The 25,978-nt window shown below is 43.1% G+C and overlaps 4 protein-coding genes across 5 annotated transcripts in view; 2 read left to right on the top strand and 2 right to left on the bottom strand.

The window, feature by feature from the left end:
• Positions 1-10,592, bottom strand: part of LOC131282596 (cytohesin-1) — a 43,611-nt gene extending 33,019 nt beyond the window's left edge. The window contains exons 1-3 of one of the 2 annotated variants that reach the window (XM_058312102.1): positions 10,448-10,584; positions 10,129-10,268; positions 8,682-8,755 (exon numbers count right to left, since the gene is read on the bottom strand). In XM_058312102.1, coding sequence (XP_058168085.1) covers positions 8,682-8,755; positions 10,129-10,204 — 150 coding nt within the window. In that variant the 5' untranslated portion in view covers positions 10,205-10,268; positions 10,448-10,584. Of the gene's footprint in view, positions 1-8,681; positions 8,756-10,128 lie in introns of both variants that reach the window. The other variant, XM_058312101.1, reaches the window with a different exon arrangement.
• A 149-nt stretch (positions 10,593-10,741) lies between these two features.
• Positions 10,742-11,708, bottom strand: LOC131283172 (SUN domain-containing protein 3). The gene is made up of 5 exons (XM_058312754.1): positions 11,670-11,708; positions 11,308-11,586; positions 11,083-11,244; positions 10,833-11,008; positions 10,742-10,772 (listed from the first exon to the last, which is right to left on the bottom strand). Exons 1-5 carry the CDS (start codon positions 11,706-11,708, stop codon positions 10,742-10,744), a joined length of 687 nt encoding a protein of 228 aa, XP_058168737.1.
• Positions 11,709-12,406: 698 nt separating this feature from the next.
• LOC131282694 (uncharacterized) lies at positions 12,407-16,305 on the top strand. The gene is made up of 6 exons (XM_058312260.1): positions 12,407-12,924; positions 13,032-14,761; positions 14,839-14,913; positions 14,980-15,174; positions 15,247-15,382; positions 15,477-16,305. Exons 1-6 carry the CDS (start codon positions 12,633-12,635, stop codon positions 15,596-15,598), a joined length of 2,550 nt encoding a protein of 849 aa, XP_058168243.1. The 5' UTR covers positions 12,407-12,632; the 3' UTR covers positions 15,599-16,305.
• Positions 16,306-16,544: 239 nt separating this feature from the next.
• Positions 16,545-17,693, top strand: LOC131280997 (testis-specific serine/threonine-protein kinase 3-like). Its single transcript, XM_058310286.1, has 4 exons — positions 16,545-16,682; positions 16,774-16,946; positions 17,006-17,435; positions 17,508-17,693. Exons 1-4 carry the CDS (start codon positions 16,545-16,547, stop codon positions 17,691-17,693), a joined length of 927 nt encoding a protein of 308 aa, XP_058166269.1.
• The last annotated feature ends 8,285 nt before the right edge of the window (positions 17,694-25,978 follow it).

Here is a 25,978-nt window from a genome sequence, read left to right as displayed (position 1 = left end):
GCACAATTGCATCCGTGCACTTACACTTGCACCCGGCCGATCGGAAGCAAACTACGGCCACATTCTTTCACTTTCTAGGACACTGTTTCGTTCAAACCTACTTTTAGTCTGGCTGCCTCTGGGGCGCATGACTAACTGGCGACGCGACGCAACTGGCTTTGAGGTGACATAAAATAAAGTGAGCCCGAATGGGTTCGCTGCTTTGTTGCTGATGTAGGCCACACACAGCTGCCCCATGCCGAATGGGACAATTACAATCAAGAACACTTGCATCCCATGTTGTTAATGTTGCAGGGCAAACGGATTCTAAGTAGGCATTTGAAATATTCAACGCCTGATGTTTTGCCAGCTCATCAACGGCGAGTGATTCAGCACCAGGAAGTTACATCTTTATCGGGTGCGTGATCGTTCCCCCTTGGGGAGCATCGGGATTTTTTTTGAACCACTACACATGAGAAAAACATGATCATACATATTTTAGCACATTTGCACTTACTTCACTGTAAAACTATTTCTTAAAACTCCTTTGTTTCGTTTTTCTTCTAACACGGCACAAACTACTGCACGACGGTGTTTCACAGTTCACTAAGATTGGGCAAGTTTTGGCGTTAAAGGAAAAAAAAACCCTCCCGGCACACTATATCAAAACAACCCGCGCCGTAAACGAAGAAGCCCGGGGCCGCCGCACGAAAACGATCTGCGACCGACCGCCTTGCGTTCAGCTGAGAAACTGACAAAACACGCGAGACCGTCGGAACAGCGCCGCAAACACGCGAGAGAAGAAGGACAGCGAAAAAGGCAAAAAAAAAAGGAACGGAACACAAACAAACACATTCCACCCGCTGCCGACCCTTCAAGGGACGACGACAACACATTTAAAGAACCGCTCAACTCAACACACAGCTGGGACGGCGGGGTTGGTTGGTTGGTTTGGCCGCTGTTGTTTGCTTGCAAGACGTTCGCGACGACGTCGAAATGCAGCGTCAATCGCGAAGAGAAGCGCGAAGTGTGAGAAAGATGGAGAAAAAATAACCCCATCTGAGAGCGACGTGGCGCTTAGAAAAGAGCAACCCCGCGAATGGCCGGGAGAGAGAGAGAAGGCGAACAAAAATATCTGCGCCAGGGATGAACAATCCCAAAATCCTTTTGTATATCTTTACAGCATTAAAAAGAAGTATTTGTTTAAAACGTCAATGTTGGGTTCTATCTGTCAAAACTATAGTCCTTCACATAAGTGTTAATCAATAATTCCAAACTGACTTTCCACTGCAAACTGAAATGCGTAATTTGTTCAGAAAAGGATACAAAAAATTAGTCAGAGCATATTTTTGTGCAATTCTTCTATGTTATTCAACAACGAGATGGCAAGTGTTATCCAACATTTCATCTTGCAGAAAAAAGGGCTGATAGGACTGTTTTTCAAAAAGAAAAAATGCAATATAACCATTTGCAAAAAGTGCTAACGAAATTGGTTGATAACCATGGTCTAATTTAAAGTATTTTTTCAATATTGTATTTAATTTTTGGTTTTCCCCTAGGTAGGATAAGGTTATTTTAACACATGTTTTGACATGACGAAAAAATAAAAGATATTTTTAAAAATTCATTTCGTCTAACCTCTCGATCCAAGCTCTTGCGTCAATAGGTTGGCCATCCCCGACCCTAATCAACACAGAGAACGCAAATTGCTAGCAACCGCGAGATTTTTGTCAGAGAGCGATGGTCAAAGTACGAAAGGGGGTGGGTTAGCTTTGGGGATGAAAAATGTGGAGCAATTTTTGCGCCGTGTTCGACGAAGAAGCAAGCCGATGTACGCAAACGTTGGAGTAACAGAACCGGCTATAGCGATGGGGTGGTTGTTGCAAACAAACGCCAACCAATGGACCGTATCAGAAACAAACAAAAACAAAAGTTGCATTTTTGCTGGAAATCAAATCGTTTGCTACAATTTTCACTGTTTCTTTCTGATGTGCTTGGTAGAGAAATTCAAAAAGGACATCAGTAAAGCCAACATTTGTTGTTAAAAAAAAGTACATCGATCCTATACAAAAGATAGAATCGGTGCCTGGCAATTTTCTTAACTATCCCACAAAGTTGGTTGTTCTATACACTTATCAATCTATCCTTCGCACCACTAAACCGGAACCGGTGTTACAATACATTAGATATTAGAAGATGCTAAACAACACGCGGCCATAGCAGAGATTGAGCTTGAGCGTAAACTAACACCAGTGAGTTTTATATTCATAGACGTTGATGAGGAAGACGACTTTGCGTACGATCAGATAGTGGTGAACGTGAAGTGGTTTACAAAAACAGCGCAAAAGTCCGAACAAACCAACGGCGAAAAGAACGTCACCGTACCGCCGGTAGGTGGTCGTCGACAGATTATTCACGGCTGTTATGTGTCGCGGGATTGACTGCATAAAATTACTGATCAAAGTTTACCCCACCACCAACGCAAACGCGGGGTTGTACATAAACACACCAAGGATGAGGGTGTGTTGCGCGAAGGGTACGAAGGGTGGATCAGTGTCAGTAGAAAAGCTTATTTCAATTCACACGGCCGCGAATGGAATTCGGGAAGGAACGCGGGGAATTTATTGCACCGCTGTTTTGTTCGCGACTCCCCTCGAACGACGGTTCAGACACAACCACAACGGAACGGCGGCCAGGTATCTAACAGTACCAACTCTACTACACCCTCGCGCGATCGATCCGATCCGGTCGCGCCAAAATCGAGTACGAGAATCGCGAATTTGATGACGTTTCCGCCAACGAAGGTTCACCGGGTGAGCGCGCACACACTGGCAAAGCCAAGCAAAAGGCCAATGAATGTTTGCCGGATGAAACGCTACGGTTCGTTCGAACGCGCCACCGATGAAGGGAATGACCCGCGAGCACCTGTATGTTTATACCTGTGAACGTGAACGTGGCCACTTTTTTCAAGCTTCTCCACCAAAAACAACTAAAACGAAGACCAGTTTCAATCAACGAATTAACATTCGCCGAACTTGAATGTTGTCTTATCCCCAAGTCTCAATGCAGAGATTACCGTCTTTTATTAATAAACACCGTCTTATCAACACTGTTTGAGGTGAGATTATTTGCGACTGGAATGTAGCTTTTAGGAGAAAGATTACCTACATGCTTTCAAGCTTAGAGTCTAGACAGAGATTAGGGAAGTATTGAAAGTGTAACTCTTCACATCGATCCTTTTTTCCGATTCCTTTTCATGTGCTTTAATCTTAAATTATCTCTTCAAAACACACGCTCCTTTGCACTTTTATCTCATCTACAGGAAACATATTCGCCCCTAACAAAACTTTAAAACAACACTCGTTCCATGCCACGTGCCTTCGAAACAACTTTTTACACAAACTATCTAACTATTTTTCCGCCAGCGTCAAAGCTGACGCAGCTTCCTCAACAACCACCAAGCTCGAGATGATCCTGGCGCTTCCGGTAAATGTTTGGCATTCCCGAAAAGACGCCAGTGCTCTGTGTGGAAGGTCTCTTGCTGGCAAACCACGAGAAGAAGAGCACATGGGGTGCAAAAATCCCGAGTCCTGGGGTGTTGGCCGGTTAGGGAGCAATAACACGCCACAGTGTCTCTCTCCCGTGCCTTTCTTGCTTTGCGGTGAGAGACCCGAGAGCCAAAGAGGAGCCCGCCCAAGGACGCCGTCTTCCGGGTTGGGCCTGGGGGAAAAAGTGATCAGTGGTAAGGTAAGGAAGGAAGGAGATTTGGAATAAGCTAATTAAAAACATGGTGTGGATCGTTAGCGGGATGATTCATAAAATGTCTTTGTTTTAGCTTTCGGGTACCATTCATTAATTTCAAAATTGTTTTCCGTTTAAAAACAAAGACATCATTGTACTGACACTTGACACAAATCCTACGGCTAAACGGGAGACACTATATAAAGGACAAAGGACAAGGCGCTTCCCTGTTGTTCCAACACGCCCCGAGCCAGGATCAACACCGAACACCCGAGAGAAGCTGCGGCACGCGCGCAACCGAAAGCTTTCCTTCCGCCCACAAGACGTGTGTACGGAGCACGATCGAAAGTCCAACGAACTCCCGCGCGTAAAAGAAAATTAAACAAAACCAAACGAGAACGGGAAAGCACCCGAAGGCGTCAGAAAGCCACGGGAGGAAATTGGAAAGCTTCCGTACGAGGCGAAGGAGGGAGGTGCTGCGTCACGCCGCGTGCAAAAGAAAAACGCCGAGAGGAAACGGAATTTGCCGGAAGGAATGCTGCATAACGAGCCGGAAGAAGGCCAACGGTACGCTCCCAAGCGTATTCTCTCACCGGTTTTCCACACTCACCGACGAAAGACTCTGTTGTTTCTAAACCAGGAGTACTGGTAGTTTGATGGAGAAGAAGGATAGCAAAAGTAAAAGCTTACAAGCCGGGCACAGCGGGTCGAGGGAAGACTTAGTAAATAAGAAAGTGAAGCATCGGGGGGAGGAAGTTGTAACCGCTTGTACGGATGTTGTTTGTTTTCACGATGGAAAAGCACGACGACGAAGCTTTCGCAGCACGGTGAAGTATATAAGCATCGGGAGGGATCAGTGTGTGGGTTAGGAAAGTGGATAACCCGTGGACATGCCGGTAAATGAAAACAGTTTTTCCACGTGCTGGGAAGAGACGGTGTAAACCTTGTGGTAGCTAAAGTGAACGTTAGTTGAACGAGGGATGTGTTCGCTTTAATTGAACAGAAGGAATTAAGGAAGCGATAAAAATGCACAATATACTCCCCTGTGGGTACGGGAAATGATAATGCAGTTAAGTGTATTAACTAACCGAATAATCACTACGTTGCAAACAACATCATATGGAATGGAACTATCCTTATCGTCTAAACCTAAACAAGCCATTTAAAATGAACCTACTTCAAAATACCAATTCTCCTTGTTAATCAAAGATGTAGAAAGGAATTTAAAGATAACCAACATCGCACAACCGGAACCCGAGGAGAAAGTGCAACGAACGATATTTTTTTTCCATCCGTCTTTCTCCACAAAGAATACAGAACGTGCTCAACCAATAAAAGGAAAAGCTTTTCCGAGGTGCATTAATTCAATCAACCGTTATCCCTAGCCTTTTTTCCGACTCCGACAACTTTTTCCCGGACAGGACGACGATGGGGTTCAATGGTTGCCAAGTACACCATTACCATTCGCATCCAATGACCTCTGGCAACGGAGGACAGGGCTTCGCTGGTACGCAGGGCATGGTTTCCCTTCTCCTTCACAGACGGAACGGGAAGTTTTATTCGCCCTTCCACTATTGCTATGGCGAGCGCACGGACGCACACTAGAACCCTGACCAAGGAAGAGCTGGCAGAACCGTTCTTGTCGGTGGCCCTGGAGACGGTACTTAAGAAGCGAAATTAATCGATGGGGCTGCATTGAAGTGAACCGTTGCGCCATAACAAGGCCAGTTTCGTTTCGCCTCAGTTAACTGCATAGTGCTCAGATGGTTATCTGATTAGAAGGACAACAAAAAATTGCCCGAACTAGGCCATAAGCTTCACATCCTTGTGAAAAAAATCTTGACCCTAGTACGGCCACGCTTCCTCGTTAGAGTAGTGCTTTAATGTCCACTGAGAAAGTTCCCTGATTAAAACATAATAGAGTTGTTTCCCGGTTTTTCTTCCCCGTTCTCTGCAGATCATTCGACCAGAAAATGTCCCCCCCCGCATTTATCCCTCCAGCACAAAACTGTAGACGGGGAGCTTTTATTTGATTTCAGGCAATAAAATAAAAAAGAAATGGCACGGCGAGGAACGCCGTCTAAAACAAAGCTTCGGGGCGTGCACGGTTTGCGTGTGCTTGTGTTATGTTTATGTTGTGTGCCCTTTGTCACGCGCATTTTACTCCAGGAGTTCCGGGTGAGATTTTAGTGCTTGGGAAATGGAGTATGGTAAACAACATAATAAAAACAAGGACACAGCACCGGGAACACCCCGGGTCGCCAGGGAACATCTGCAACGGGAACCGATAAAATACAACATAATTCTGCCAGCCGCCTTAAGGGTCGCTGATGGTTGCCTTCCCTAGAACAATATTTAATGATGTTGTGAAAATTATAAAATGATGAAAATGTACAACAATTTTAAGGCTAATCAACGAGAGCACAGGGAACACCCCAATGCGTACCATAATGAAAAGGATATTATTTAAGATTGTAAATCAAATGGTAACTGGAACATTCCAAGGCTCAAAAGTCGCACTAGAAAAACAAACCGACTAGGAAATACGTCGTTTTAAAACCGAGATCGATTGAAGCCGTCGTTCTAGAGTTCGCCCTTTAGACAAACACCACCGTTGCCAAAACAAAGCGAACCGGAAAGCACTTGCGTGAGTAGCGGGGTTCGGTGGAGCCTATTTTCGCTACCAAGGTCACCATCGAAAACAGACCCGGCGTGCGAAACAGACCGAACGTCATATCCTTGATCCAGTTTGCGAATTTGATCAATTATTGGGCGACCGATGGAAGACAGTGGCGGAATACGGAACTCCAAACGGTAAATTTTTGAGGGTTGTCCTGAAAATATCACTGATGGATAAGATTGTGTTTTTTATTTTAACAAATTTGAGATTAAATCGAATAAATCCCTTACAACCATCTACCACTTTTACATCTTTTAGCATAAAATATTTGTAAATTAGAATCAAATAATGTTTTTCTTGCAAGTCACACACACACAAAAATGAATTGGAGGGTTGATAATGTGGTGTGATTATCGTATAATCATCATGAGAAAGAAAAAACGGTGAATAGGCAATGACGAACGTCCCAGAAAGCGCGTGAATCCGCGTTCGTGCGTGATGGATTGCCTAAATTTATCTCCCCGTTTCCCTTGCCCAAACCCATTCAAACTAGCCCTGATTTGCTGCACCGCCCATCCTAAACAGACGCACAAGAACACTAATCCGTTATCTACTCACCATGGAGGAACGGTACTAAAACCCCTTTCCGAAATAGAGAAAAAAAAGACTCCGAACGACCTAGTCTCGAACGGCCTGAATCTTGTTGAAACAAGGCTCGAACGACGAAAGAATGAAATTTGGGATTGGCCCCTGGTGCTCGGTAAAGTAGGGCGGCTTTTCGCGCCTTCACCAGTGGTGAATAGATTCGCGAAGTCGAAAACGTAACGTGAGCTTCTTACTAGACTTATTCCCTTCGCGTACGTGGATAATCCAGTACAGTCTTCTCGTACAGGGAGTGTCCGGTCTTGGTTGGGATTCGAACCCATGCCATGCCGTCGAGGTATTCGGCACTCGTGGACCAATTTTCTAATCGTCACTAGACGCAGAGAAAAAAATCCGATCTTAGCTGGGTTGAATCCGTCCGACCCAGTTCCGACTTGGGTTCAATCCACTGCATCCGATCCGAATCCCTGCTTTCTGTCCAGATCTCAGATTGATTCCATTTCTGGATTCCAAAGGATCTGAATCAGCATTATGGATGTAAATTCCAAATAACAAGAATCCGTATTCCTAAACTGAATACTAGGCATCAAAACCGCGTTTGGGTTCAAGTCCGAATCGACCTTTCCGGATCCCCTTTCCCAACACTACAACATTCGATAGGGAAAAAAATGCTCGAGCGAAACTCTGCAAACCAGAGAAAACGTAGAAAAACAAACAATGTATTCATAGAACAAAAACAAAAACATATACAACGTAATCACGTAAAAAGTACACGCAAGTGGGGCGCGACAATGGAAGCAATCGCGTTGCAAGCTGGTGTTTGGCGAGGCGTTTCAATGCGACGGATTAATGGCACGAATATCCTTTCGGCGTGCGGAAACCCGCGCCTTGCCGTTTGGGGACAGGAGACGACGAAGGTCATCTTTTTTTTTGCAACTAGGCCCAATAGGGGTAAACGGTTGAGCAGTATCGTGTACCCGGACCGTCTTCCAGTTGGTACCTGGCTGGCGGCAAGACGAGACCTAATTGTAGCAGTGGACGGGTCGGTTATTGGTTTCCCGCGATTCGATCGAGGTAGAAAAGTACTCGTACCGTTGATTAAAAGAGTGTTCATTTCAATTCTTGAAAGCAATAGCAAGGTAAGAAATAACAATCATCCTCCACCATTTGAAATGAGTTTAACAAAATCGTTGATATTTCATAACCTGATTCACATTATTATAAAAACTAATCCACCCATAAACAGCCCCAATCAAAAGAAAAACCCTTAATATTTGTGTATACAATTAGTGAGTCACCCGCGGGGCCACGGCATCTTCCAAGAAGTCACCGTACGCCGCCAGTGATGTGGCAGGCATAGTTCATTTGCCTTTGCGCAGCTTCAGGGTCGTTTGCGTAACGTAGCATATTATCACTCGGAACTAATCACAACCGGTTTATGGAACCATACCACCATCTAAGTGTCTAACGAGCAACTTCCTCCGTACAATTCGCATTCGTGACATCAGCATAATGTTTAAATAGCCATGAACGAAACATGTTATCAAGTTATTTCAAAACAATGTAGTTGGTGGAATTATTGAAACGCTATTTAATTGAACATTTGGGAAAAAATGCCACGAAAATGTTCACGCACTCTACAAAAATGCTGTAAAGGAAACGATTATAGGTTCACTAATCAACAACGACGCCAAAGAACAGTTTCTCGCGAACACTTCGAGTATACCACTTTACTCACCTGTATTTCTAGTAGAATTTCCTGTTTCTTACGGCGCAGTTCTATCAACAGTTTCTGCTGCTCTGGTGTGAGTTCTAGAACGAGATCAGGAAAGGAAGTGTCAAAATTAGTCGCGGGACGGAAAAACATCCTTTAGCCACAGGATGCATTATTACGTAGTGAATCGGGAAGGAGCAGCTGATTCGGCTGATGGTAAAATTAGAAATTAGAATTTAGAAACCTTTCCCAAGCTGGTTCAAACGTTCAAGGGGCATAACAAACGGACACGGAACGCTCCGAGACAACGCGACGACGGTCAATTTCACTCTAAACGAACTCTTTCCGTCCTGGCCACGCTTTGGCCACCCGATTTGCATTCACTTACGAGGCCAACACATTACGTGGACCAACAGCGGAATAAGACTACGATAAAAACGTCTCGTCGGTCGGTCGTTCGTCTTCCGTGCTGCCCCAGCCTTCCGTTCCGTTCCCCCCGTCACAAGCAAACACCTCATACGGGGGCCATTTTGTCGGCCCCCATTTTTTCCTGGCCGGAACTCTGGAAGGTTTCAGGTTCGTTCTACGGTCGGCTCCAAGAAGTACTAACTCCCGTTAACCATTAGCCGGGAGTGCTTCGAACCGGGAGGGTGCCGGTGGTGGGTTATTCTATTTTCGGTAATCCTTCGAACGTGCGGTCGAATGCGATCGACCAGATCCGGAGCCCGGTAGGGAACGATGTTTGGTGCTAGATTGGAAAAACATATCACCATGTATGTTTACCTTCTGTTGCGGGCATACTTTCTTGGAGTTGGGGAACAGAGGGGGGAATCGAGTTTCCACGCTTCAGAGCGTTACAAAGTAAATAAACCAACACTTTACGTGCAATGATTTATGTCACATGGAAGATTAATTATGCTGTTCCGTGGAGTAGAGACTATCAAGAAATGTAAGTAGGACGTATTGACCCACAATATGTTATCATGCACGCACAGGTGATAACGAAAGTTGAGTTATGATATCTTTCTATAGCTCGCTTGAATTTGGCCATCCCATTTTTTCGCGCTTTTTAGTGCTATGGTCAATTTTCAATCAGCTTTACCAAAACAATGCACCGAAGCACGCATACGAGGCTAATGTGCAGCGAGAAAAGGTGAATGCAAGCCACCGTTAGCCATCGGCTACGTAACAGACATACTTTGCAATGTCGGCCGCAAGGTAAACCGGAGTTGTGACCGACGAACCCCAAGCAATTACGTTTACGTTAATTACGACCCATTGCTCGAACCGCCCGCCTCGTGGCCAGATAATGACACATCGCAGTGGTAAATACCACGGGAGCTGGTGCTCTAAGGTAAGAGGTTGCCCGTGGCAGCTGTGTACGCACCCCGTATCTAAGAAACACAGAAGGGAAATCTGCTGAAGTCCGTCCGACAAAGCCGAACGAGGTCGCGGCTTAAGGGATACATACCTGGCAGTGGGAAGTTTTCTGTGTGCTGCGAAATGTTTGACATCGTTGCGTACGAGCTTTCCATTGTGTTGACCATTTTTCGTGCTTGGGAAGGGCACCCTTTTACACGTTCACAAATGCGCTGCCGAATGAATCATGCACTTTCCGTGCGGAACGTATGATGATTCCTTTGCGAAGCTGTAAAACTTTTCGAGAGAAGCAGGTACCAAAGAACAACACAACACCCTTATGCTAAAGATTTCTTTTTACGGACAAGATGGATAACAACACAGCCACTGTGAACCGACGGCGGTTCGCTAATTTTTAGACGGTTTCCTACACGCTAACCGACACTGCTTTACAACAATCATTCGATTAGAAAACACTCATCATAAACACAAATTACACTTCACATCTCGCGAACGCTTGGCACAAATACTTTTCGCGTCGTTTTTTACTTTTCCATTCGCTCGATTCTCTTCTATTTTTTTTTAGAATTCGATACGTTGTTTACATGTTGGCATGTTTCAACTAATCCAATGACAGGACGCTTTTGACATTTCTGATGACAGCGTCTCGTCTATTTCAAAATACTCCAATTAAAACGACCGTTGCAAGTTTCGAACAGCATATTTTACTGCTCCAGTGTTCCATGAATGCGTATGCTGTGAATTAACAGGTTTTCTTGAGCTCAAGAATCAATCAAACAATGTTCTTTTTCTTACCGATAAATACAGGTATAGTTTTCACCATGATTGGAATGAATTTCCACTCGCACATAACGAACCGGAATGGGTGGGTCCGAGGTTAACGTAAAAGTTTCTAGAAAATCATTATCGTAACTAAATGTAAACGTTCCTAAATAGGTTTCGGTATTGCGATCTCCAAGTTTTTTCATTCCCTGAAAAATAATAAAAATGTTCTTGCTGTAGTAATGTAGTTTAGGAATATAAAACACGCATATTCGAAACAAACCACCACGGAAAATTCTTTTAATGCACTGTACGATTTCATTTTCTTCGGGTTTGAGTGCAGCGGAATGTGCTCGATAGTGATTCCGTCAAGGACAACATTTCCCATGAGTTTCAGTACAACGTATCCAGAATTGCCCGGGAAAGCATAGCACGTGCCACAGTCCTAAAATGTAAATGTGTAATGCAGTAACAAACTTGTTCAACTGTACATTTTTTACAATCTCACTTGAATGATGCATTGTTTGTAGTCATCGCCTTCGTTTAGTGTTGAGAATATTTTTTGGATTTTTTTCAAAAAAGAACCATCTCGTTGTAACTTGGACACCACCGATATTACCTCTCCGCCAAACTTCAGGGCGGCATAATCGGTAGGTCCAAATTTTTCGTAGTTTATCTTCTCCAAATGTGAAATTCGTTCATTTATTTGCTTGAGCTCTTGGGAACAAACCGGATTTGCATCCAATTCTTCGGACGTATGCTTGGGATACGCTAGATCGTAGATGTCCTGTAAATGAAGAATGAAAACAAATGTTAAGACGAAGAAACTCTGGAACATATGAACTACATTTACCGATTTAATATGATTACTATTCGAAGGCAGATCTGTTGGAAACTCTTCTGACACATAATACAAAAACACAATGCAAACGACTAAAAGAAGTGTTGAAATTTCCATCCATTTTAGGTTAGGACAGTATGATGGTTTTTTTCCGTGATTCACCTTCCATCGTCTTGTAATATTAGACACGGTTTTTAGTCAGTTGAATCAAGTTAATTCAAGGCTCACTAAAATCAAAATTGATCGGAGGACTTTTTCGTTAGCCAAACCGGTCACTTGGATTACCATTTTATTTCAGATTGTTTTATCCCAGTGAAAATTATGAAGGTTATGATGGACATGGTGTTTCTATGCGTACTGCAGCGCCACCTTTGAACAAAAATACGAAAGACAAAGAATAACAATAATTTATTGACACAAAAACACACCGATTTGCAAAAGCCAATAGAACCTTTCGGATCAAATTCCTGTTGAAACCCTTCTTCAAGAATGTTCCTGTCTTGTGCTCATTTCAAAATCGTGCGCATTTAGCCCCAATAGTTGCATTCGTTTTGGTTTTGCTTGTGCTCGTGCAATAGTGAGAATGTAAATTGTTGCTCGCTCATCATCGTTCGGCACAATTAGCAGCGGTCGAAGTAGCTTACGTTCTATTGCCGCATTGTGTGCTACAGCAACGGGAACGAAACGTACACCGAACTCTGTGGTGCTGAAGCAAAGAATTTGGTGCTCAGCGCCAACTGCGTCTGATAATTTTCTGAATGGCAAATGACGCTGTTGCTAGTATAGTGTATGACCAAAATAAACAATATTACATCATACAATAACCTGCCTAGGGGTAGAGTGAGAGAGAAAAGCATACGCGGTGGCGTTTGTTCGAAAGTTAAATGACTCAGCTGCCGCCACCGTAAACCCTTGTCGATTTCGCCAAGGAAATCATCTGCTTTCCCTAATCGGGATTTGCGGCGCGGCTCTGTCCGGTCCTGTCGCCGACGATGGATAGCAACAAGAACGAACAGTGCTGCTTCAACACCAACGCCCACGGCAGGCACGATCCCCCGGCTCGATCGGCGGACATCATCGAAACCGGCTGCCAAATCGTAAAAACGGTATCTGCTGCCAAGTACCAGAATCAGTTCAACAACAACAATCTGATCGAGCAGGAAAATTTGATGCCGCCGGTGAAGAAAGACGATCCTCCGGCGATTCTGGTTGATCAGAATGGCGGTGGCGCAGTTGGGTTGTTAAGTGATTTGCACGTGAAAGATAAGGTTCTTGCTGTAAATGGTGAGAATGGGATCCCTGTTTTGAGAATAATTTGTTTGGATCTACTCCTTCAAAGCTAAATAACTGTCGTTCGCGATGTAAAATTTAATCCTTATCTCCTATTTCAGGTTCTACTCGCAACAATTGCGCAATACTTCCATCGTCATCGTCATCATCATCCTCATCCGTTTCCGTACCCCGGAATGCATCCGAAGAAAGAGTGCCTTCTGGTCAGCAAAACGTAGAATGCCTTACCAACGCCACCACTACCACCATCACCACATCTAGCTTTATTCCCACGATTAATGGGACAAACTCAACCATTCCGGAGTCCTTGTCTCGAAGTAGCATCGCGGACCATTCGCTAGACACGCTGGCCGCCGGTGCTGGTGCCTCGTGCGATCGGAAGGACGAGTTCTCGTTGGAAGCAGTGGCCAGGGTGAAGCTGGACGAAGCGGGTGCTGGGTCCGGTGCACCTGACGATGGGGATTTTTCGGACAATAACTCGATCGGAAACCTCTCCTACATCAGCGAGAATGGACTGATAGAGGAAATTATTCTACTTCCGAGCAATGCCTACTCCGATGACGACAGTGCATCCACGTCGGATGACTGCATCTATGCGTACCGCGGTGGCGAACCAAGTGGGGTGGCTTGGTTACCGCAAGAACTAGATCAACCACCCGACGACGAGACTGACTTTCTGGAGATGGACTTCGATCCCGAACCAAGCTCGGAGATGGAAAATTTTGACTCGAGCCAGCAAGAGCAGGTTTTGGAAGATGATGGGCTTGCTGCGGCGGCGCCCATTGCGGGTAGGGTGAATGAGACGCAACACTTGCAAGAAGCGATTCCCAGAAGCAACAGTCCCAGGACGGCTGTCGTCTCTTCCGGTCGAACGTTGTCGCCTAATTTGAAAGAATCCGAACCGTCTCAACCGAACATTTCGGGGTCGCCTGAGGCATCTCTAGCTAGGAACAATGACAAGCAAAAGTTGTCCATTGAGGATGCATTAGCTACTACGAGTTCGCTATCAACACCAGGTCCGATTGCAGCAGTTTACGTGCAAAAAAGCACCGAAGAGAATGCGACACCGGATGAGATACTCGAAACGATCGAACCCGCATCGATCGAGCTGACACAGGCTCACAAAACGGGTGCCATTCCGAAAACGGTTCCACATCACTACACAAGCCCAGAACGCGACCGAGCTTCCGGCGGAAGGGGTTCCTCGAATGCTAAAAATTTGAAGCTCGATTTAAGTCTATGCTTGGACGATATTGAAGCAGGCGGTAGGGCTGGGGGTGGTGGTGCTAAGCGACGCTATTTCGATCACCTACTATACTACGAACCCCAGGCCTGCTCCGGTCAACCATGGACGCCGGACAAACTAGCCGCAAACCCGGAACAAAGTGTAAACCATGAGGAGATAGAATTCTACTGTGCCGAATGTGGCAATTTGGAGTTCACGAATAATCTTTGGATGGTCCAAGAGCCCGACAGCTGGATGTGTAGGAATTGTACGTTTACGCGAGACGAGAAGTTAATTAGGCGCCGGGCAGACTCTTTTCGGCCTCGAACAAATGACAGCAATCAGAAAGGAATCGGTCCAAAGCTAGTGGACTGTCGGAGCGACGCGGAAGCCCTCGACATACGTGCAGAACAAATTGCGCTCGAGGCTTTGGGTAAAATCAACTCGCTCAAAGAGACTCCAGCTAGCAGCGGACAACTATCGTGGCAGGAGGAAGAACAGCACGGCCGGAATCGTTCGATCATGACGAAGGGAAAAGAATATGAGTGTCGGGATGTGCTGCAGGATCAGGAAGTTCCCAACCCAGGCAACTACCATTACATTGGGGTGCGTAAACGATAAATTTTAAAAGAAGTCTGTTGAATAATGATGTTGACCATCTTTTTGTTACCATTTTTCTATAGGTTGACAAGCATCCTGAAAATACTGTCACCATCTACACGATCAACTGTAGCAAACAGACAATAATTGAAGCACTGGTAAGCAAACATTATTTCATACCCAATTGGTGGAACGTTTTTCATTAAACCTAAGTTCAATTTCAGACACGCATTGGAATTGCACCAAATCTAGACGTACTACGACAGTATTTCAATGAGCAAACCCATGTCGACACATCCAAGATGAATATCCCGCAGTACCTGCTGCACATGTCGAAGCGTGACTGTAACTATAAGAAACTGATCGAGGCCATTAAATCCTGCTGTGATGAAGAAACGTTGGACGTTCAATATTTTCCGGTTCGTAGCGACACTTTTGTAGACTAAAAGCATTTTCCCTATTAATGACCAATGACCTGCCGATTTTTATAGTTTGATCCCTTCAGCGATATGCCGGAGATCGTACAGATAAGTTCTTGCGAGATTGCGAAACGATGGAACGCAAACACCAATCTAAGGCAAATTATACACTTCAAGCATAAGCACTTTCACACGCTAAATGTTCTTGGTGAGTACTTCTATCCGTTGAATCGGCTGGGGAAGGGAGGAATTTTTGCTACGAACAAAGACGTTACAGACTGCTGAAATCTCTCTTTTTCAAGGCAAAATTGTTAACATCATCCGGCAGCCTTCCCGCGGTCGTCACACAACGCACACGATCGGTATACCGCAGTACTACAAGAGTGGTTCCATTACGATCACCCGGATGGCAGAAACGTCGTGAAAGGGTGAGGGCTGTCGCTAGTCAGTTACCTGCATACGAAGCATTAGCAGAGAACGAGTTTGTAAATATTAGATAGAAATATATATTTATTCTATGATCCACGATGGAGGGGCAACGGTGGAGTCCTACTTTGGGCACTCTTGAAGATTAAAGTTATGGTGGAAACACAGTTGAAGATGTTTTCTTAAAATATTGCATTAAGTTTTCGGAAAAGTGCTAAGGGAATTGCCATAAAAATTGTTTCTAATCCTTTCGATCCTCTCTTCGATTGCTAATTGTGTCGGCACAATGATAAAAGGAGTATTATTAAGAATATAACATACACAATTAAACAAGGCTTATCGATTCCTTTGCGTGGCAGGTATCCGCGAGTTTTGTTCCTGTACCAGTGTAATTGTTCCGATAATTTTACTTACTGACTTTCGATGAAACAAAGTGCGTATGGATTTTCGAAGAATCAAAATATATAACCTAATGAAACTAAACCAAGTTGCTTAGGCACACCACACCCGCCTATCATTTTTTGTATTCGTACACGCCTAATGAAACGGTGCGGGCTTAGCTTGGACACTATTCAAAGTCGGAACAGATCATTGAGGTGCGCCTATCTACCTTGGGGTAAACAATAAATTATACATATATACACACATAATCTCCAGTAAACACGAGCATATATGCAATCCATCGTAAAACACTCCTGCTGAATAAACCAAATAAATTTATACACAAAGAAAAACGAACAGATCTTATTTTCAAACATTTTCATATCAACCTGTGCAGCACACACGTAGTCCAAGCGAAAGTGTGAAGTACACGGAGGTCTAGTAGGCTGTTAAGAGATTTACTATGCTTACTACGTCTTCGTTTGGCAACAGCTCGTCATGCGATCATAGTTTTATGCCGTGCGTTTGGAACAATCTAAATTTGTAATAATACGATCGGAAACATGGAGTCTGCCGAAGAGAATCTACGGGCAGCGTTGCAGGAGCAAAAGAACAAATTTTTGGCTCTACATCCGGTGTTCGCATCAAAAGGATTCACTTTGAATGAACCCATCGGCTATGGATCTTATTCCGTGGTGAAGGTTTGTCTGTTTTCAGGAAACGTGGTCGATCAACTTTTTTGTTTCTATTCAATCAATCGTACATTTATATGTTCATTTGTCAAACTAACAGAGGGGATATGACTCGACTCGGAAACGAGCAGTGGCAGTAAAAATTGTATCAAAGCGAAGTCAAGCGACCAGTACACTGCTTACCAAATTCATTCCGCGTGAGAAGGATATCATTCGAGAGGTGCGGCACTCCAACATCATTCGGTTCTACGACTTCATTGAGACAACTAGTCGGTAAGTGATGAAAAGAATTGAAAACAAGACCCTATTTCAACCACCCTTCCCCGCACTAGGATTTACATCGTAATGGAATATGCCGAAAATGGTTCACTGTTGAATTTGCTAAAGAAACAAAAATGGCTACCGGAGGGGAAAGCACATGCCTACTTCGGTCAGCTCGCCGGTGCTGTTGAGTATTTACACAAATGTGGTATCGCTCACCGCGATATAAAACCCGAAAACATCGTTTTGGACGCCAGTGATACCATAAAGCTGATAGATTTTGGATTTGCTTGCCGCCTGTCAAAGGTAGAGGACGAGGAGGAGCTGCCACTGTCGAACACGTTCTGCGGGAGCTACATGTACGCCAGTCCGGAATTGCTCCAGTGTAAACCGTACGCGCCGCAACCGTGTGACATATGGGCATCGGGAGTAGTTCTCTATATGATGTTGTTTGGTAGATCACCTTTCTCCAGCGGTAAAAATGCTCCCGATCAGTTAAAGGTTTGTTCGTGTAGATCTTCATCCCCAATAGCAATAATGTATTCGACACTTGATTTTTCTTCCCATTGGTAGATGATTTCCGTGGGGGTTTATTTCCCAGCGAACATCAAGGTAAGCGATGAAGTAAAGAACCTTATGAAGCAAATTTTTGTATCTGCCGAAAAGCGCATCGATGCTACTTCGATGTTCAGATGCAATTGGCTGCAAATTGAACATGAAAAAATTGCTAAAGTGCTAAATCCTCAATCTGAATGTTAAACAATTAACTGCAACGTTAAACGTTACTTATACATAGCCAAATTTATTTTGCAAACCCAAATGTTCCTAGTGGAATACGATTCTTCTTCTTCTTCTTCTTCTTGGCGTAACGATCTCTTGGTCATGCCTGCCCGTTAAGGACTTACGAGACTTGTTTCCCTGTTTTACGTGGATAGTCAGTCCTCTTGTACAGGGGAGGGTCCGGTCTCGGTTGGGATTCGAACCCACGCCGTCGAGGTGGTGAGCCCCGGCGCTCATGGGCCGATTTTCTAACCGGGGCTACCACTCGGCTGTCGCGGACCCCCGAATTCGATTACAAGTATTATAAAAAGGCTTGGTTAATTAATCCGGTGCAAAAGCATAAAAGAGCAGCGTGGTGTTAACGGAGGGGCGGGTAAAAGGGAGAGACGAAAACTAGAACATCCTCATTCAAATGTAACATACAGTGGCTTCTGGCGGGTATCATCAATTTTCGAATTAGAAATTCCGAATTCATTAGTCATTCAGTAAAACTGAATGAATGATTGTAAAGTCATCTTTCATTACATTTTATATCATAGCAAATTACAGATAAAAATATAAAACTACATTTTATAATGATAAGAAAAATAATAATAACAAATTGAAGAAAACTTACATAAAAAATGCTTCAACGAAACACATACATATTGCGTGAAAGATTAATATTTAATGGGTACACCAAGCACACGTGATGAATTTTTGTCTGCATGTATTCTGACTTCTCCACATGATTGTGACTGTAAGCATTACAATTTGTTGCCATTCGTCGCCTCTGCTCAATTTGCGTCTCGTGATTTACAGTTGACAATAACCATCTCGCACTGACCGTTGATTGTGGGGACAGAAAAAAACAAACTAACTTCAACGCAAAATTGTACCATGTGTGAAAGGGCGCTGGTAACGATGAGATGGGTAGACATTATCATAAATCTTGGATCAGATGCGAAGCTAGACTGTAAAGCTGTGTATTCAGACTTGTTTTTGGAGATACACTGACCTAGTTTTACACCATGCAAGGTATTTCTAACATCTAATACAATTTTGAAATAACACTTTTATAGGTAGGGAGGAAGTTGCGACAATCATACACTTGAATTTATTTTTTGTAAAAACATACTGAAAAATGCGTATTAAGATCAATGGAGGCACTTGAATCTTCTGACATGCTTGTACACTGCTCAACACGGATAGCTTAGTCATCGTTTGTTAATCCTTTCTGGTACAGTGGTGACCTCTTCTGAGATGATTTACACTGCTTCAGCAAGATTGGTATGTCTGGGGGGCATGTTTGTTCGATAGTTTATGGTTGGTACCCGCCATATGATCTATATCCTTTATCTTCGAGGTTTTACGTGGGGTATTCATCAACATCGGTGATGGTTAGATCTGCCATGAGATTTTCAAACACGATCGTCTCATTTTGCGCCAGCAACAGTTTTGTTTTGTATCTTCTATCAATTTTTGTGTAGTTTTCTTTTATAGACCTTTCGGTCAGTAGATCCTCATCCAAAACCCCGCTGTTTCGCCAATCTATTTACGGTCCCACGTGGGAGGTGGTGTTTTGCCTCCCTTTAGAAAACTACCAGCTAACATTCGATTCGCGGATGGCCATTATATTAAGGGGGTTGTTCCGCGATTGTTCTGGCCAGTCTTAGATTCGCACTGAAAGTGTTTATATCTATAACATAACTTGGAGTTCTTAGTGCAATTAGCATCAGTGGAAAGTGGGGTAGGAGTTTTGTGATTTGTAAAACAGAGTTTTAAGGTTTCTGGGAAGCAAAATGGCAGGAGGTAAATGTCGAGTAACGAAGCGACATTTGTCTGTTATTATTAACGTTTACTTCTTGTTACGGAACTAGGCGAATCTTCATCAGCAATGCGAGATGTGGAGCGCGGTGGAACTCCGTCAAATACGCGAACTCCGGAAGTACAAGAAGTAGAAGTGAATGAAGCGGAACATAAAACGGAAAAACCCCTATCTAACAAAGATATTGAGGTTAGTATGTTGCATTCAATTAATGGAATGTAAAACCACGTGATCAAGATTGAGTGATGTGATAAAGATGAAAACATAATTATTTGTCGTTTACCGTTTTATAGGGGGTTCGAAAGCGCTTTAATGACTTTATCGATACCATAACTGTGGATAATACATCCAAACAGTTGGAAGAATTCAAGGGAATATTGACTGACGTTAAAATTAAAGAGATGGAGGCATGTTATGAGCAGGAAGAGAAGAATTTGCAGAACGTGCTGGCCCACCTTCCTGGTCAGAAAAGTTTTTTAAACCGTTTTAGCCTTCAAGAGGCATTGTTGAGAATGCTCAAAGACATCGCTAAATATGCTGAATTTTTGAAATTGTTCATCGAACGTTTCAAAGCGCATAAAGAGGTATGAATATGTTGTGATGAACAGTGCATTGTAATGCAAAGTATATTTGTTTCAGCACATCGAAAGTAAGAACCTACTAAAGAATTACACCGCGACGGGCAAGACCGAGGAACAAAAGGACAAGACCAAGAAACAACGTCGACCAAAGATCAACAACGATCAAAGAACGATGCGAGAACTGGACACACCTCTGCATTGTGCGGTAAGGCAGTTGAATAAGGGTTTCATTGAATGGCTCTTGGAGCAACCTGAGACGGAGGTTAACCTGCGTAATAAACGTAGGGAAACGGCACTGGCTATTTTATGCGCAATGTATGATTGGTATAAGGAGCTTGTGCCGAAATTAAAAACCCGTGTAAACGATATCGAAAAGGAGCGCGAAAAAGCGGATAAAATGCAACAGATTTGGTTGGATGACGAAAAAATCGAAGTGACGAATCAGATGAACGCACCAACCCATATAATGGAGCTGATAAAGATATTGCTGGTAAAAGGAGCCGATTTTAACATTTACATAAACGATGGCGCTCTGCCCTTTGATTTCCTGCGGAAGTATGATAAAGAAGCAGATGTGGCCGAGATAATCAATTCATATACTAAATCAAATGTTGCAATGACTGAAAACCCACCGAAGCCGTTAAATGCCAGTGCCGAAGGGAAGAATGTGTCGAAAAAACGAATCGTGAAGTTTTACAAGAAAACTGAAGACATGGACGTGCGTGTCACGGTGGAGCTACTTGAAATCTTCATCTGGTTTCAAGATTTGGAAAAGTTTAAACATTATTGGAAAGATTTCAAAGTTACCGGTGACAATGTTAAAAAAGTTATAACGCTGCTTTTACATGTGGCTGTCGAGCTGAATTATACGACTTTCGTGGATCATATCATTAAGAAGGCATCAAAAGAAATCTTCAAGCTAGACGAGAACAAAGCAAAGCAAAATAAAACAATCGAACCCCAAGACAACATCCCGGACTCTTATGGCAACCGCGCGGAGACAACACCCATGAGCGCTAAGGTTCTCTCTCGTTGGCGTTGTTTCAAATGTTGCCAAAAGCGATATTACCCTGGTTCACAAAAGCATGGTGAAGAAATCGAACTTCGCGCCTCGGACTCCCAGGACAAGTGTGAGTTTATGTCGGAGAGATCTCGTTGGTGTTGTTTCAAATGTTGCCAAAATAAGCAGAACCCTTCTTCGTCCGAAGGCGTCGATTTTCAAATGCAAGGTAAAACATTCAAACAAGAGAAAAACGAAATCGGAAACTCCCAGGACACCTGTGCGGGTACTTCGAAGAGAATATGCATGAACGCTGGAGGCTCATGTAAAGACAACCCTTCCGCGACCGAGGGTGCTGAACCACGAACGGAAAGTGGAACATCTAATCTCCCGGCTACCGATCCGCCGGTCTCCCAGGACACGACGGCGGCAACACGCACGAGCGATGAGCAACCCTCTGGTTGGTGTTGTTTAAAATGTTTCCAAAAGAAACAGAACCCTTCCCTTCCAAACGGAACTAATCCACAGGCGCAAAGGCAGAATTCAAAAAACTGTCGTTTGCCCAAAGCAGAAGGAAACCAAATGGTTCATCGTTATGAGTTGAGAGGTCTGCTAAAAGTGGTGTGTCTTAATGGGAACAAGGCCTTGTTAGCTATGTTTTTAGAGAAGATGATCGATAGGCTGTTGGTGAACGAGAATCCTCTGTTGATTAACACGCTGAATGGAGCATACGCGATGAAGTCGAAAAAGGAATCTTCTTTCTTGCTGGCATGTATAAGGACCTTGATCGACAACCACAAGAAAGTTGACATGTACTGTGTGGACATGAACGGAAACACGGCGCTTCATCTGGCGCTCAGTTATGGGTATGAAAACTTGGCCTTGCTCATGCTTAAACACGCTCATGGCTTAATGGGACGCATGAATAATCAATATTTTACACCCATCGACTACGGAAGAAAGCAATTCTGGGATGATTATCTGGACAACTGTATCACAGCTGGGGGTCGGAGTGAGTTAAAATTCAACGTGAATTTCCTCAAGCCGCTACCGAAAAAGGAATCAATTGAATCGAAAGCTAAGGTATCGTGTTGTGGAAACAGGTTGAATTGCTTGAAATTATTCAAGCCAATGAAAGAGTTACACAATTCCCAATATCGTTTCACTCGCACTGTGAACGACATGACGGCTCTGCGTTTGATTTCCCAGTCTAAGGATCGCAAGGAGTTTCTCATGCATCCTGTCATCAGTGCGTTCATCATAATGAAGTGGGAGCGTCTTTGCCACTGGAATATTCTGAATTTTTTGCTCACGACGATAACAATGTTCACTTTTGCAAGTTATACGCTCTTAGCACCGGGAAGCTGGAAAAATGTGTCTAGGGGGTGTACAATATTCGGAGCATTGATATTATTACTTCGGGAGATTACGCAGGGATGTTTACGACGATGGTCTTACTTCACCTTAGAGAACGTAGTCGACATGATCAATCTACTGCTGATAGGCATAGTTTTAGGATGCGAATACGAACGAAGTACAGTGTGTATATCTGTGCCAATTTTGTCGTCGTTTGTGGTAGTCAGCTTGTCCCTTCAAGCAATATTTCTTCTCGGTGCATCATGGAACAGCCTGTCCATTACGCTTTACATGTTTAAAACGGTCTCGATTAGTTTTTTCAAAAGTTTTCTCTCTTTTACTCCAGTGATCGGTGCGTTCATCTATTCATTTTATCGGACAAACAATGACGCTTCAGATAACTCTGCCACTTACTATTCCAAAGAGGACACCCAGAACAAAAGTTCCGAAAAGAACTTCAACAATTTTCCATCGTTTCTGAATGCTACCATCAAGACATTGGTAATGACGACCGGCGAGTTTGAGGCGGCCAATATTGAGTTCGATGGCGGAAAGTGGATGCTATTCGTTGCGTTCGTATTCGTTGCACCAATCGTTATTCTGAACCTTATTAACGGTCTTGCGGTCAGCGATATTGCTGCTATTCGTCAAGAGTCGGAGTTTATTAGCATCTACAGGAAAGTAAAGTTGATTGAGCGATACGAACGCGCAGTGATCAACTATGGCCATACAATACCAGGATGTTTGCAACGGTTTTTCCGTGACCCCTGGTTTCCCGGCTCGTTTTTCCAGGAGCATGAGAGCTTTATTTACCTCAATACGAGCGAGTTGAACCAATTGAAAATACAAAAAAAGAAAGAAATATTAGGCGAAAAACCCAGGCCCCGTTTAATTCCTGGTTTTTTCGTTCGGCTGTTCAAGTGCATGAAAGATCGTTATTTTGGTTTTCGCTCGTATGAGAAGTCACTGTTCGCTACACTTGATCAGTCGTACGTCGACAAGGCGATGGCCATTGTAAACAAACGTTTCACGATCACTTCGGACGAAACAACTAGTCCATCTACAATCGATACACGAGACGCAGGAAATGATACTCTGCAAAGACAAATTTCCAAAAATAATGGAGTTCCAGCCGTATTACCTCCTAGTAAATCGGAAGATCAATCCGGGGACCAATAAGTCTACGTTACTAGACATTTTTTTTACGGCACGACTTTCTATTGTTTAGCGTTTGGTGTGTTGGGTACATTCTAGGTTTCAAATATGTAAGGTCATTTTGAGATAACGGTTGCTTTCTGTACCGGCAATGCTGTGTGGGTTAAGTCCAGCAAACCGTTGTTATCTTGAAATGACTTCAAATTTCTAGTGATAAGTTGATTTTTATATTTGCGTATGTACAATTTTCGAACATTTTTTGAAAACAATGAAATAGAATGAAATAAGTCAAAACATCCCGAACAATTGATGTTCTACAGTAGATATAATAATACCATTGCCAACATTTTGTAACACTTTAACGAAATGATTTTGAATACATAATATAAAAATGAGTTTATTACAACCAAGCACTATGTTCAAGATTTAAATGATAGTGAGACATCTTCATTAATGGAAACATGAGAAAAATAAAATTTCGTGCTCGATTTGGGCTCCACCCTGATCAAGGAAATTGATGACAATGAACCATTGAAGTCTCAGTAACTGATGATCGTTTGACTTTTAAACAAAAATTAAGTCGCTAGATCGCTGTTATGAACACTTGGTTTTAAGTTCCAACACGACTATAAAACCAACAAGGAACGGAAGCCACTGAAATACACATACCTGCTGGGTTATCAAACATGTAACTGCAAGCGATTGTATATTTTCTTTAATTAGGTTGTTAATTGAGCTCAGTAGTATGTAGACTGTCTTATTGTTGCATGATGCCAAAATTAAATTTACCTTACCACTCTACATTTGTCACGATTATGATGAGATATTGCAAAAAGAAAAGGAAACACTTTGGAGGTAAGTGGTTAAAGATAACCTATTTGAAATTTTCTCGATGAACTTTTTTACACATTTTCATACTTATTTTCGTTGAATTTTGATTTTTTTTTAACATATACTCATACAACAATATTAATATTAATTTTTGGGAAGAAGAACAAACCTGACATCGTGAACAAATCCGATAAAAGATTAAGATGGGTTTTTTGTATGAACACTAAAATTTTCTTACGGGTCGGATAAAATCAGTTGGTGGGCCGGATTTGCCCCGCGGCGCTTGCCGGGCTTTGCCGACCCCTGAATTAGTTGGTACTCAAAGAGCACCGTAGGCTATATACCAGCCCTTCACCGAAAAACCATCCTTTATTTCTTTAGCCAATTGGAACCCAGGTTGACGTCAACTAGTCGTCTTAACTATTTTCATAACTGTCACAAACACTTTGTTAGCGCTGTAAAACCAGACGGACGTCCTCAAAAATTCTTATAAAGAACCGAAATTTGGACGAAAGAGCCAGTTCATCGGAGATATTGATGAGTATATCTTCAAATTATTCATTTCTCACGTTCATTCAAAACTTGTTTGAACCACTGGTGATACCGGTTCGATCTGTTTAAATATAGTTTCTTTATTCGTTTCTCGCTCTTTTACCCTTCTATTAATCCACACAAAATTCGTTCGTGCTTGTAATCGTCTCCCTTCCTCATGCCTATCTTCTATTTTCTAATATTGGTAGATCTTCATCTAAAACCTGTTTCAAACGCTGGAAATTTTATGATTTTGCTATAGGTATTTGCTGTTCTTGTAGAAATACCTCTCGCATTCATCTATCAGCTCGCAAGCGAATTTGAGCAAAGCGGTTTGTTCCTCAGTTTGAGAGTAATTATTCGAACAGTTTCGTTTTTCGAAAGGAAGTTTCAAGTGCAACAAGAATCGTCTTGGTGGACAGAAATATGGCCGAAGGTAAATGTTGCGCAGCAAAGTGGCATTGTTCTATTAATGTTCACCATAACTTTTGTGGGGCTGGGAAAATCTCCGTTAGCGATAATCACCGTAGATTCGGATTCATCTCGTTTATTGCCACAATCACAAGAGAACTTCAATCAAGAAGAAGACGAGCATGAAAACACAAGTGAATCGGAAACAGGAGAAAAAATTTATAGACTTTCGAAAGAACTAGAGGTTAGTATGAAGTGTTGAATTACCAATTTGTAAAACCACGTGGTTGTGATGGACTTACAGCATTTCCCAGTGTTAAGGGCCAAAGTTGCAGCGCTTAGTAACAAGCGGCGGTTTACCACTACCTGCTTGAGGTTACGATGCCGGAAGGTAACCCAAGGTAACCTGATGACCATCGCGAAGTCAACTAATGCTGCTTCTAGGTAGTTTTTAGGACGATCGCATCTGAACTGTTGTATTCACGATGTCTACCGCATGAATATTAAAACTGCGACAGCTAAGTGAGATGTGTAAGATATTGAATGTGATTTTGACTCTGCAAGTGGTGCGTTTTATACTTTTTTGTGGGAT

The sequence above is a fragment of the Anopheles ziemanni genome, chromosome 2 (genome assembly GCF_943734765.1).
Source record: "Anopheles ziemanni chromosome 2, idAnoZiCoDA_A2_x.2, whole genome shotgun sequence".
Taxonomy (NCBI): Eukaryota; Metazoa; Arthropoda; class Insecta; order Diptera; family Culicidae; genus Anopheles; species Anopheles ziemanni.
Note: the sequence above shows the minus strand (reverse complement) of the source record. Positions and strands in the feature narration are given on the sequence as shown.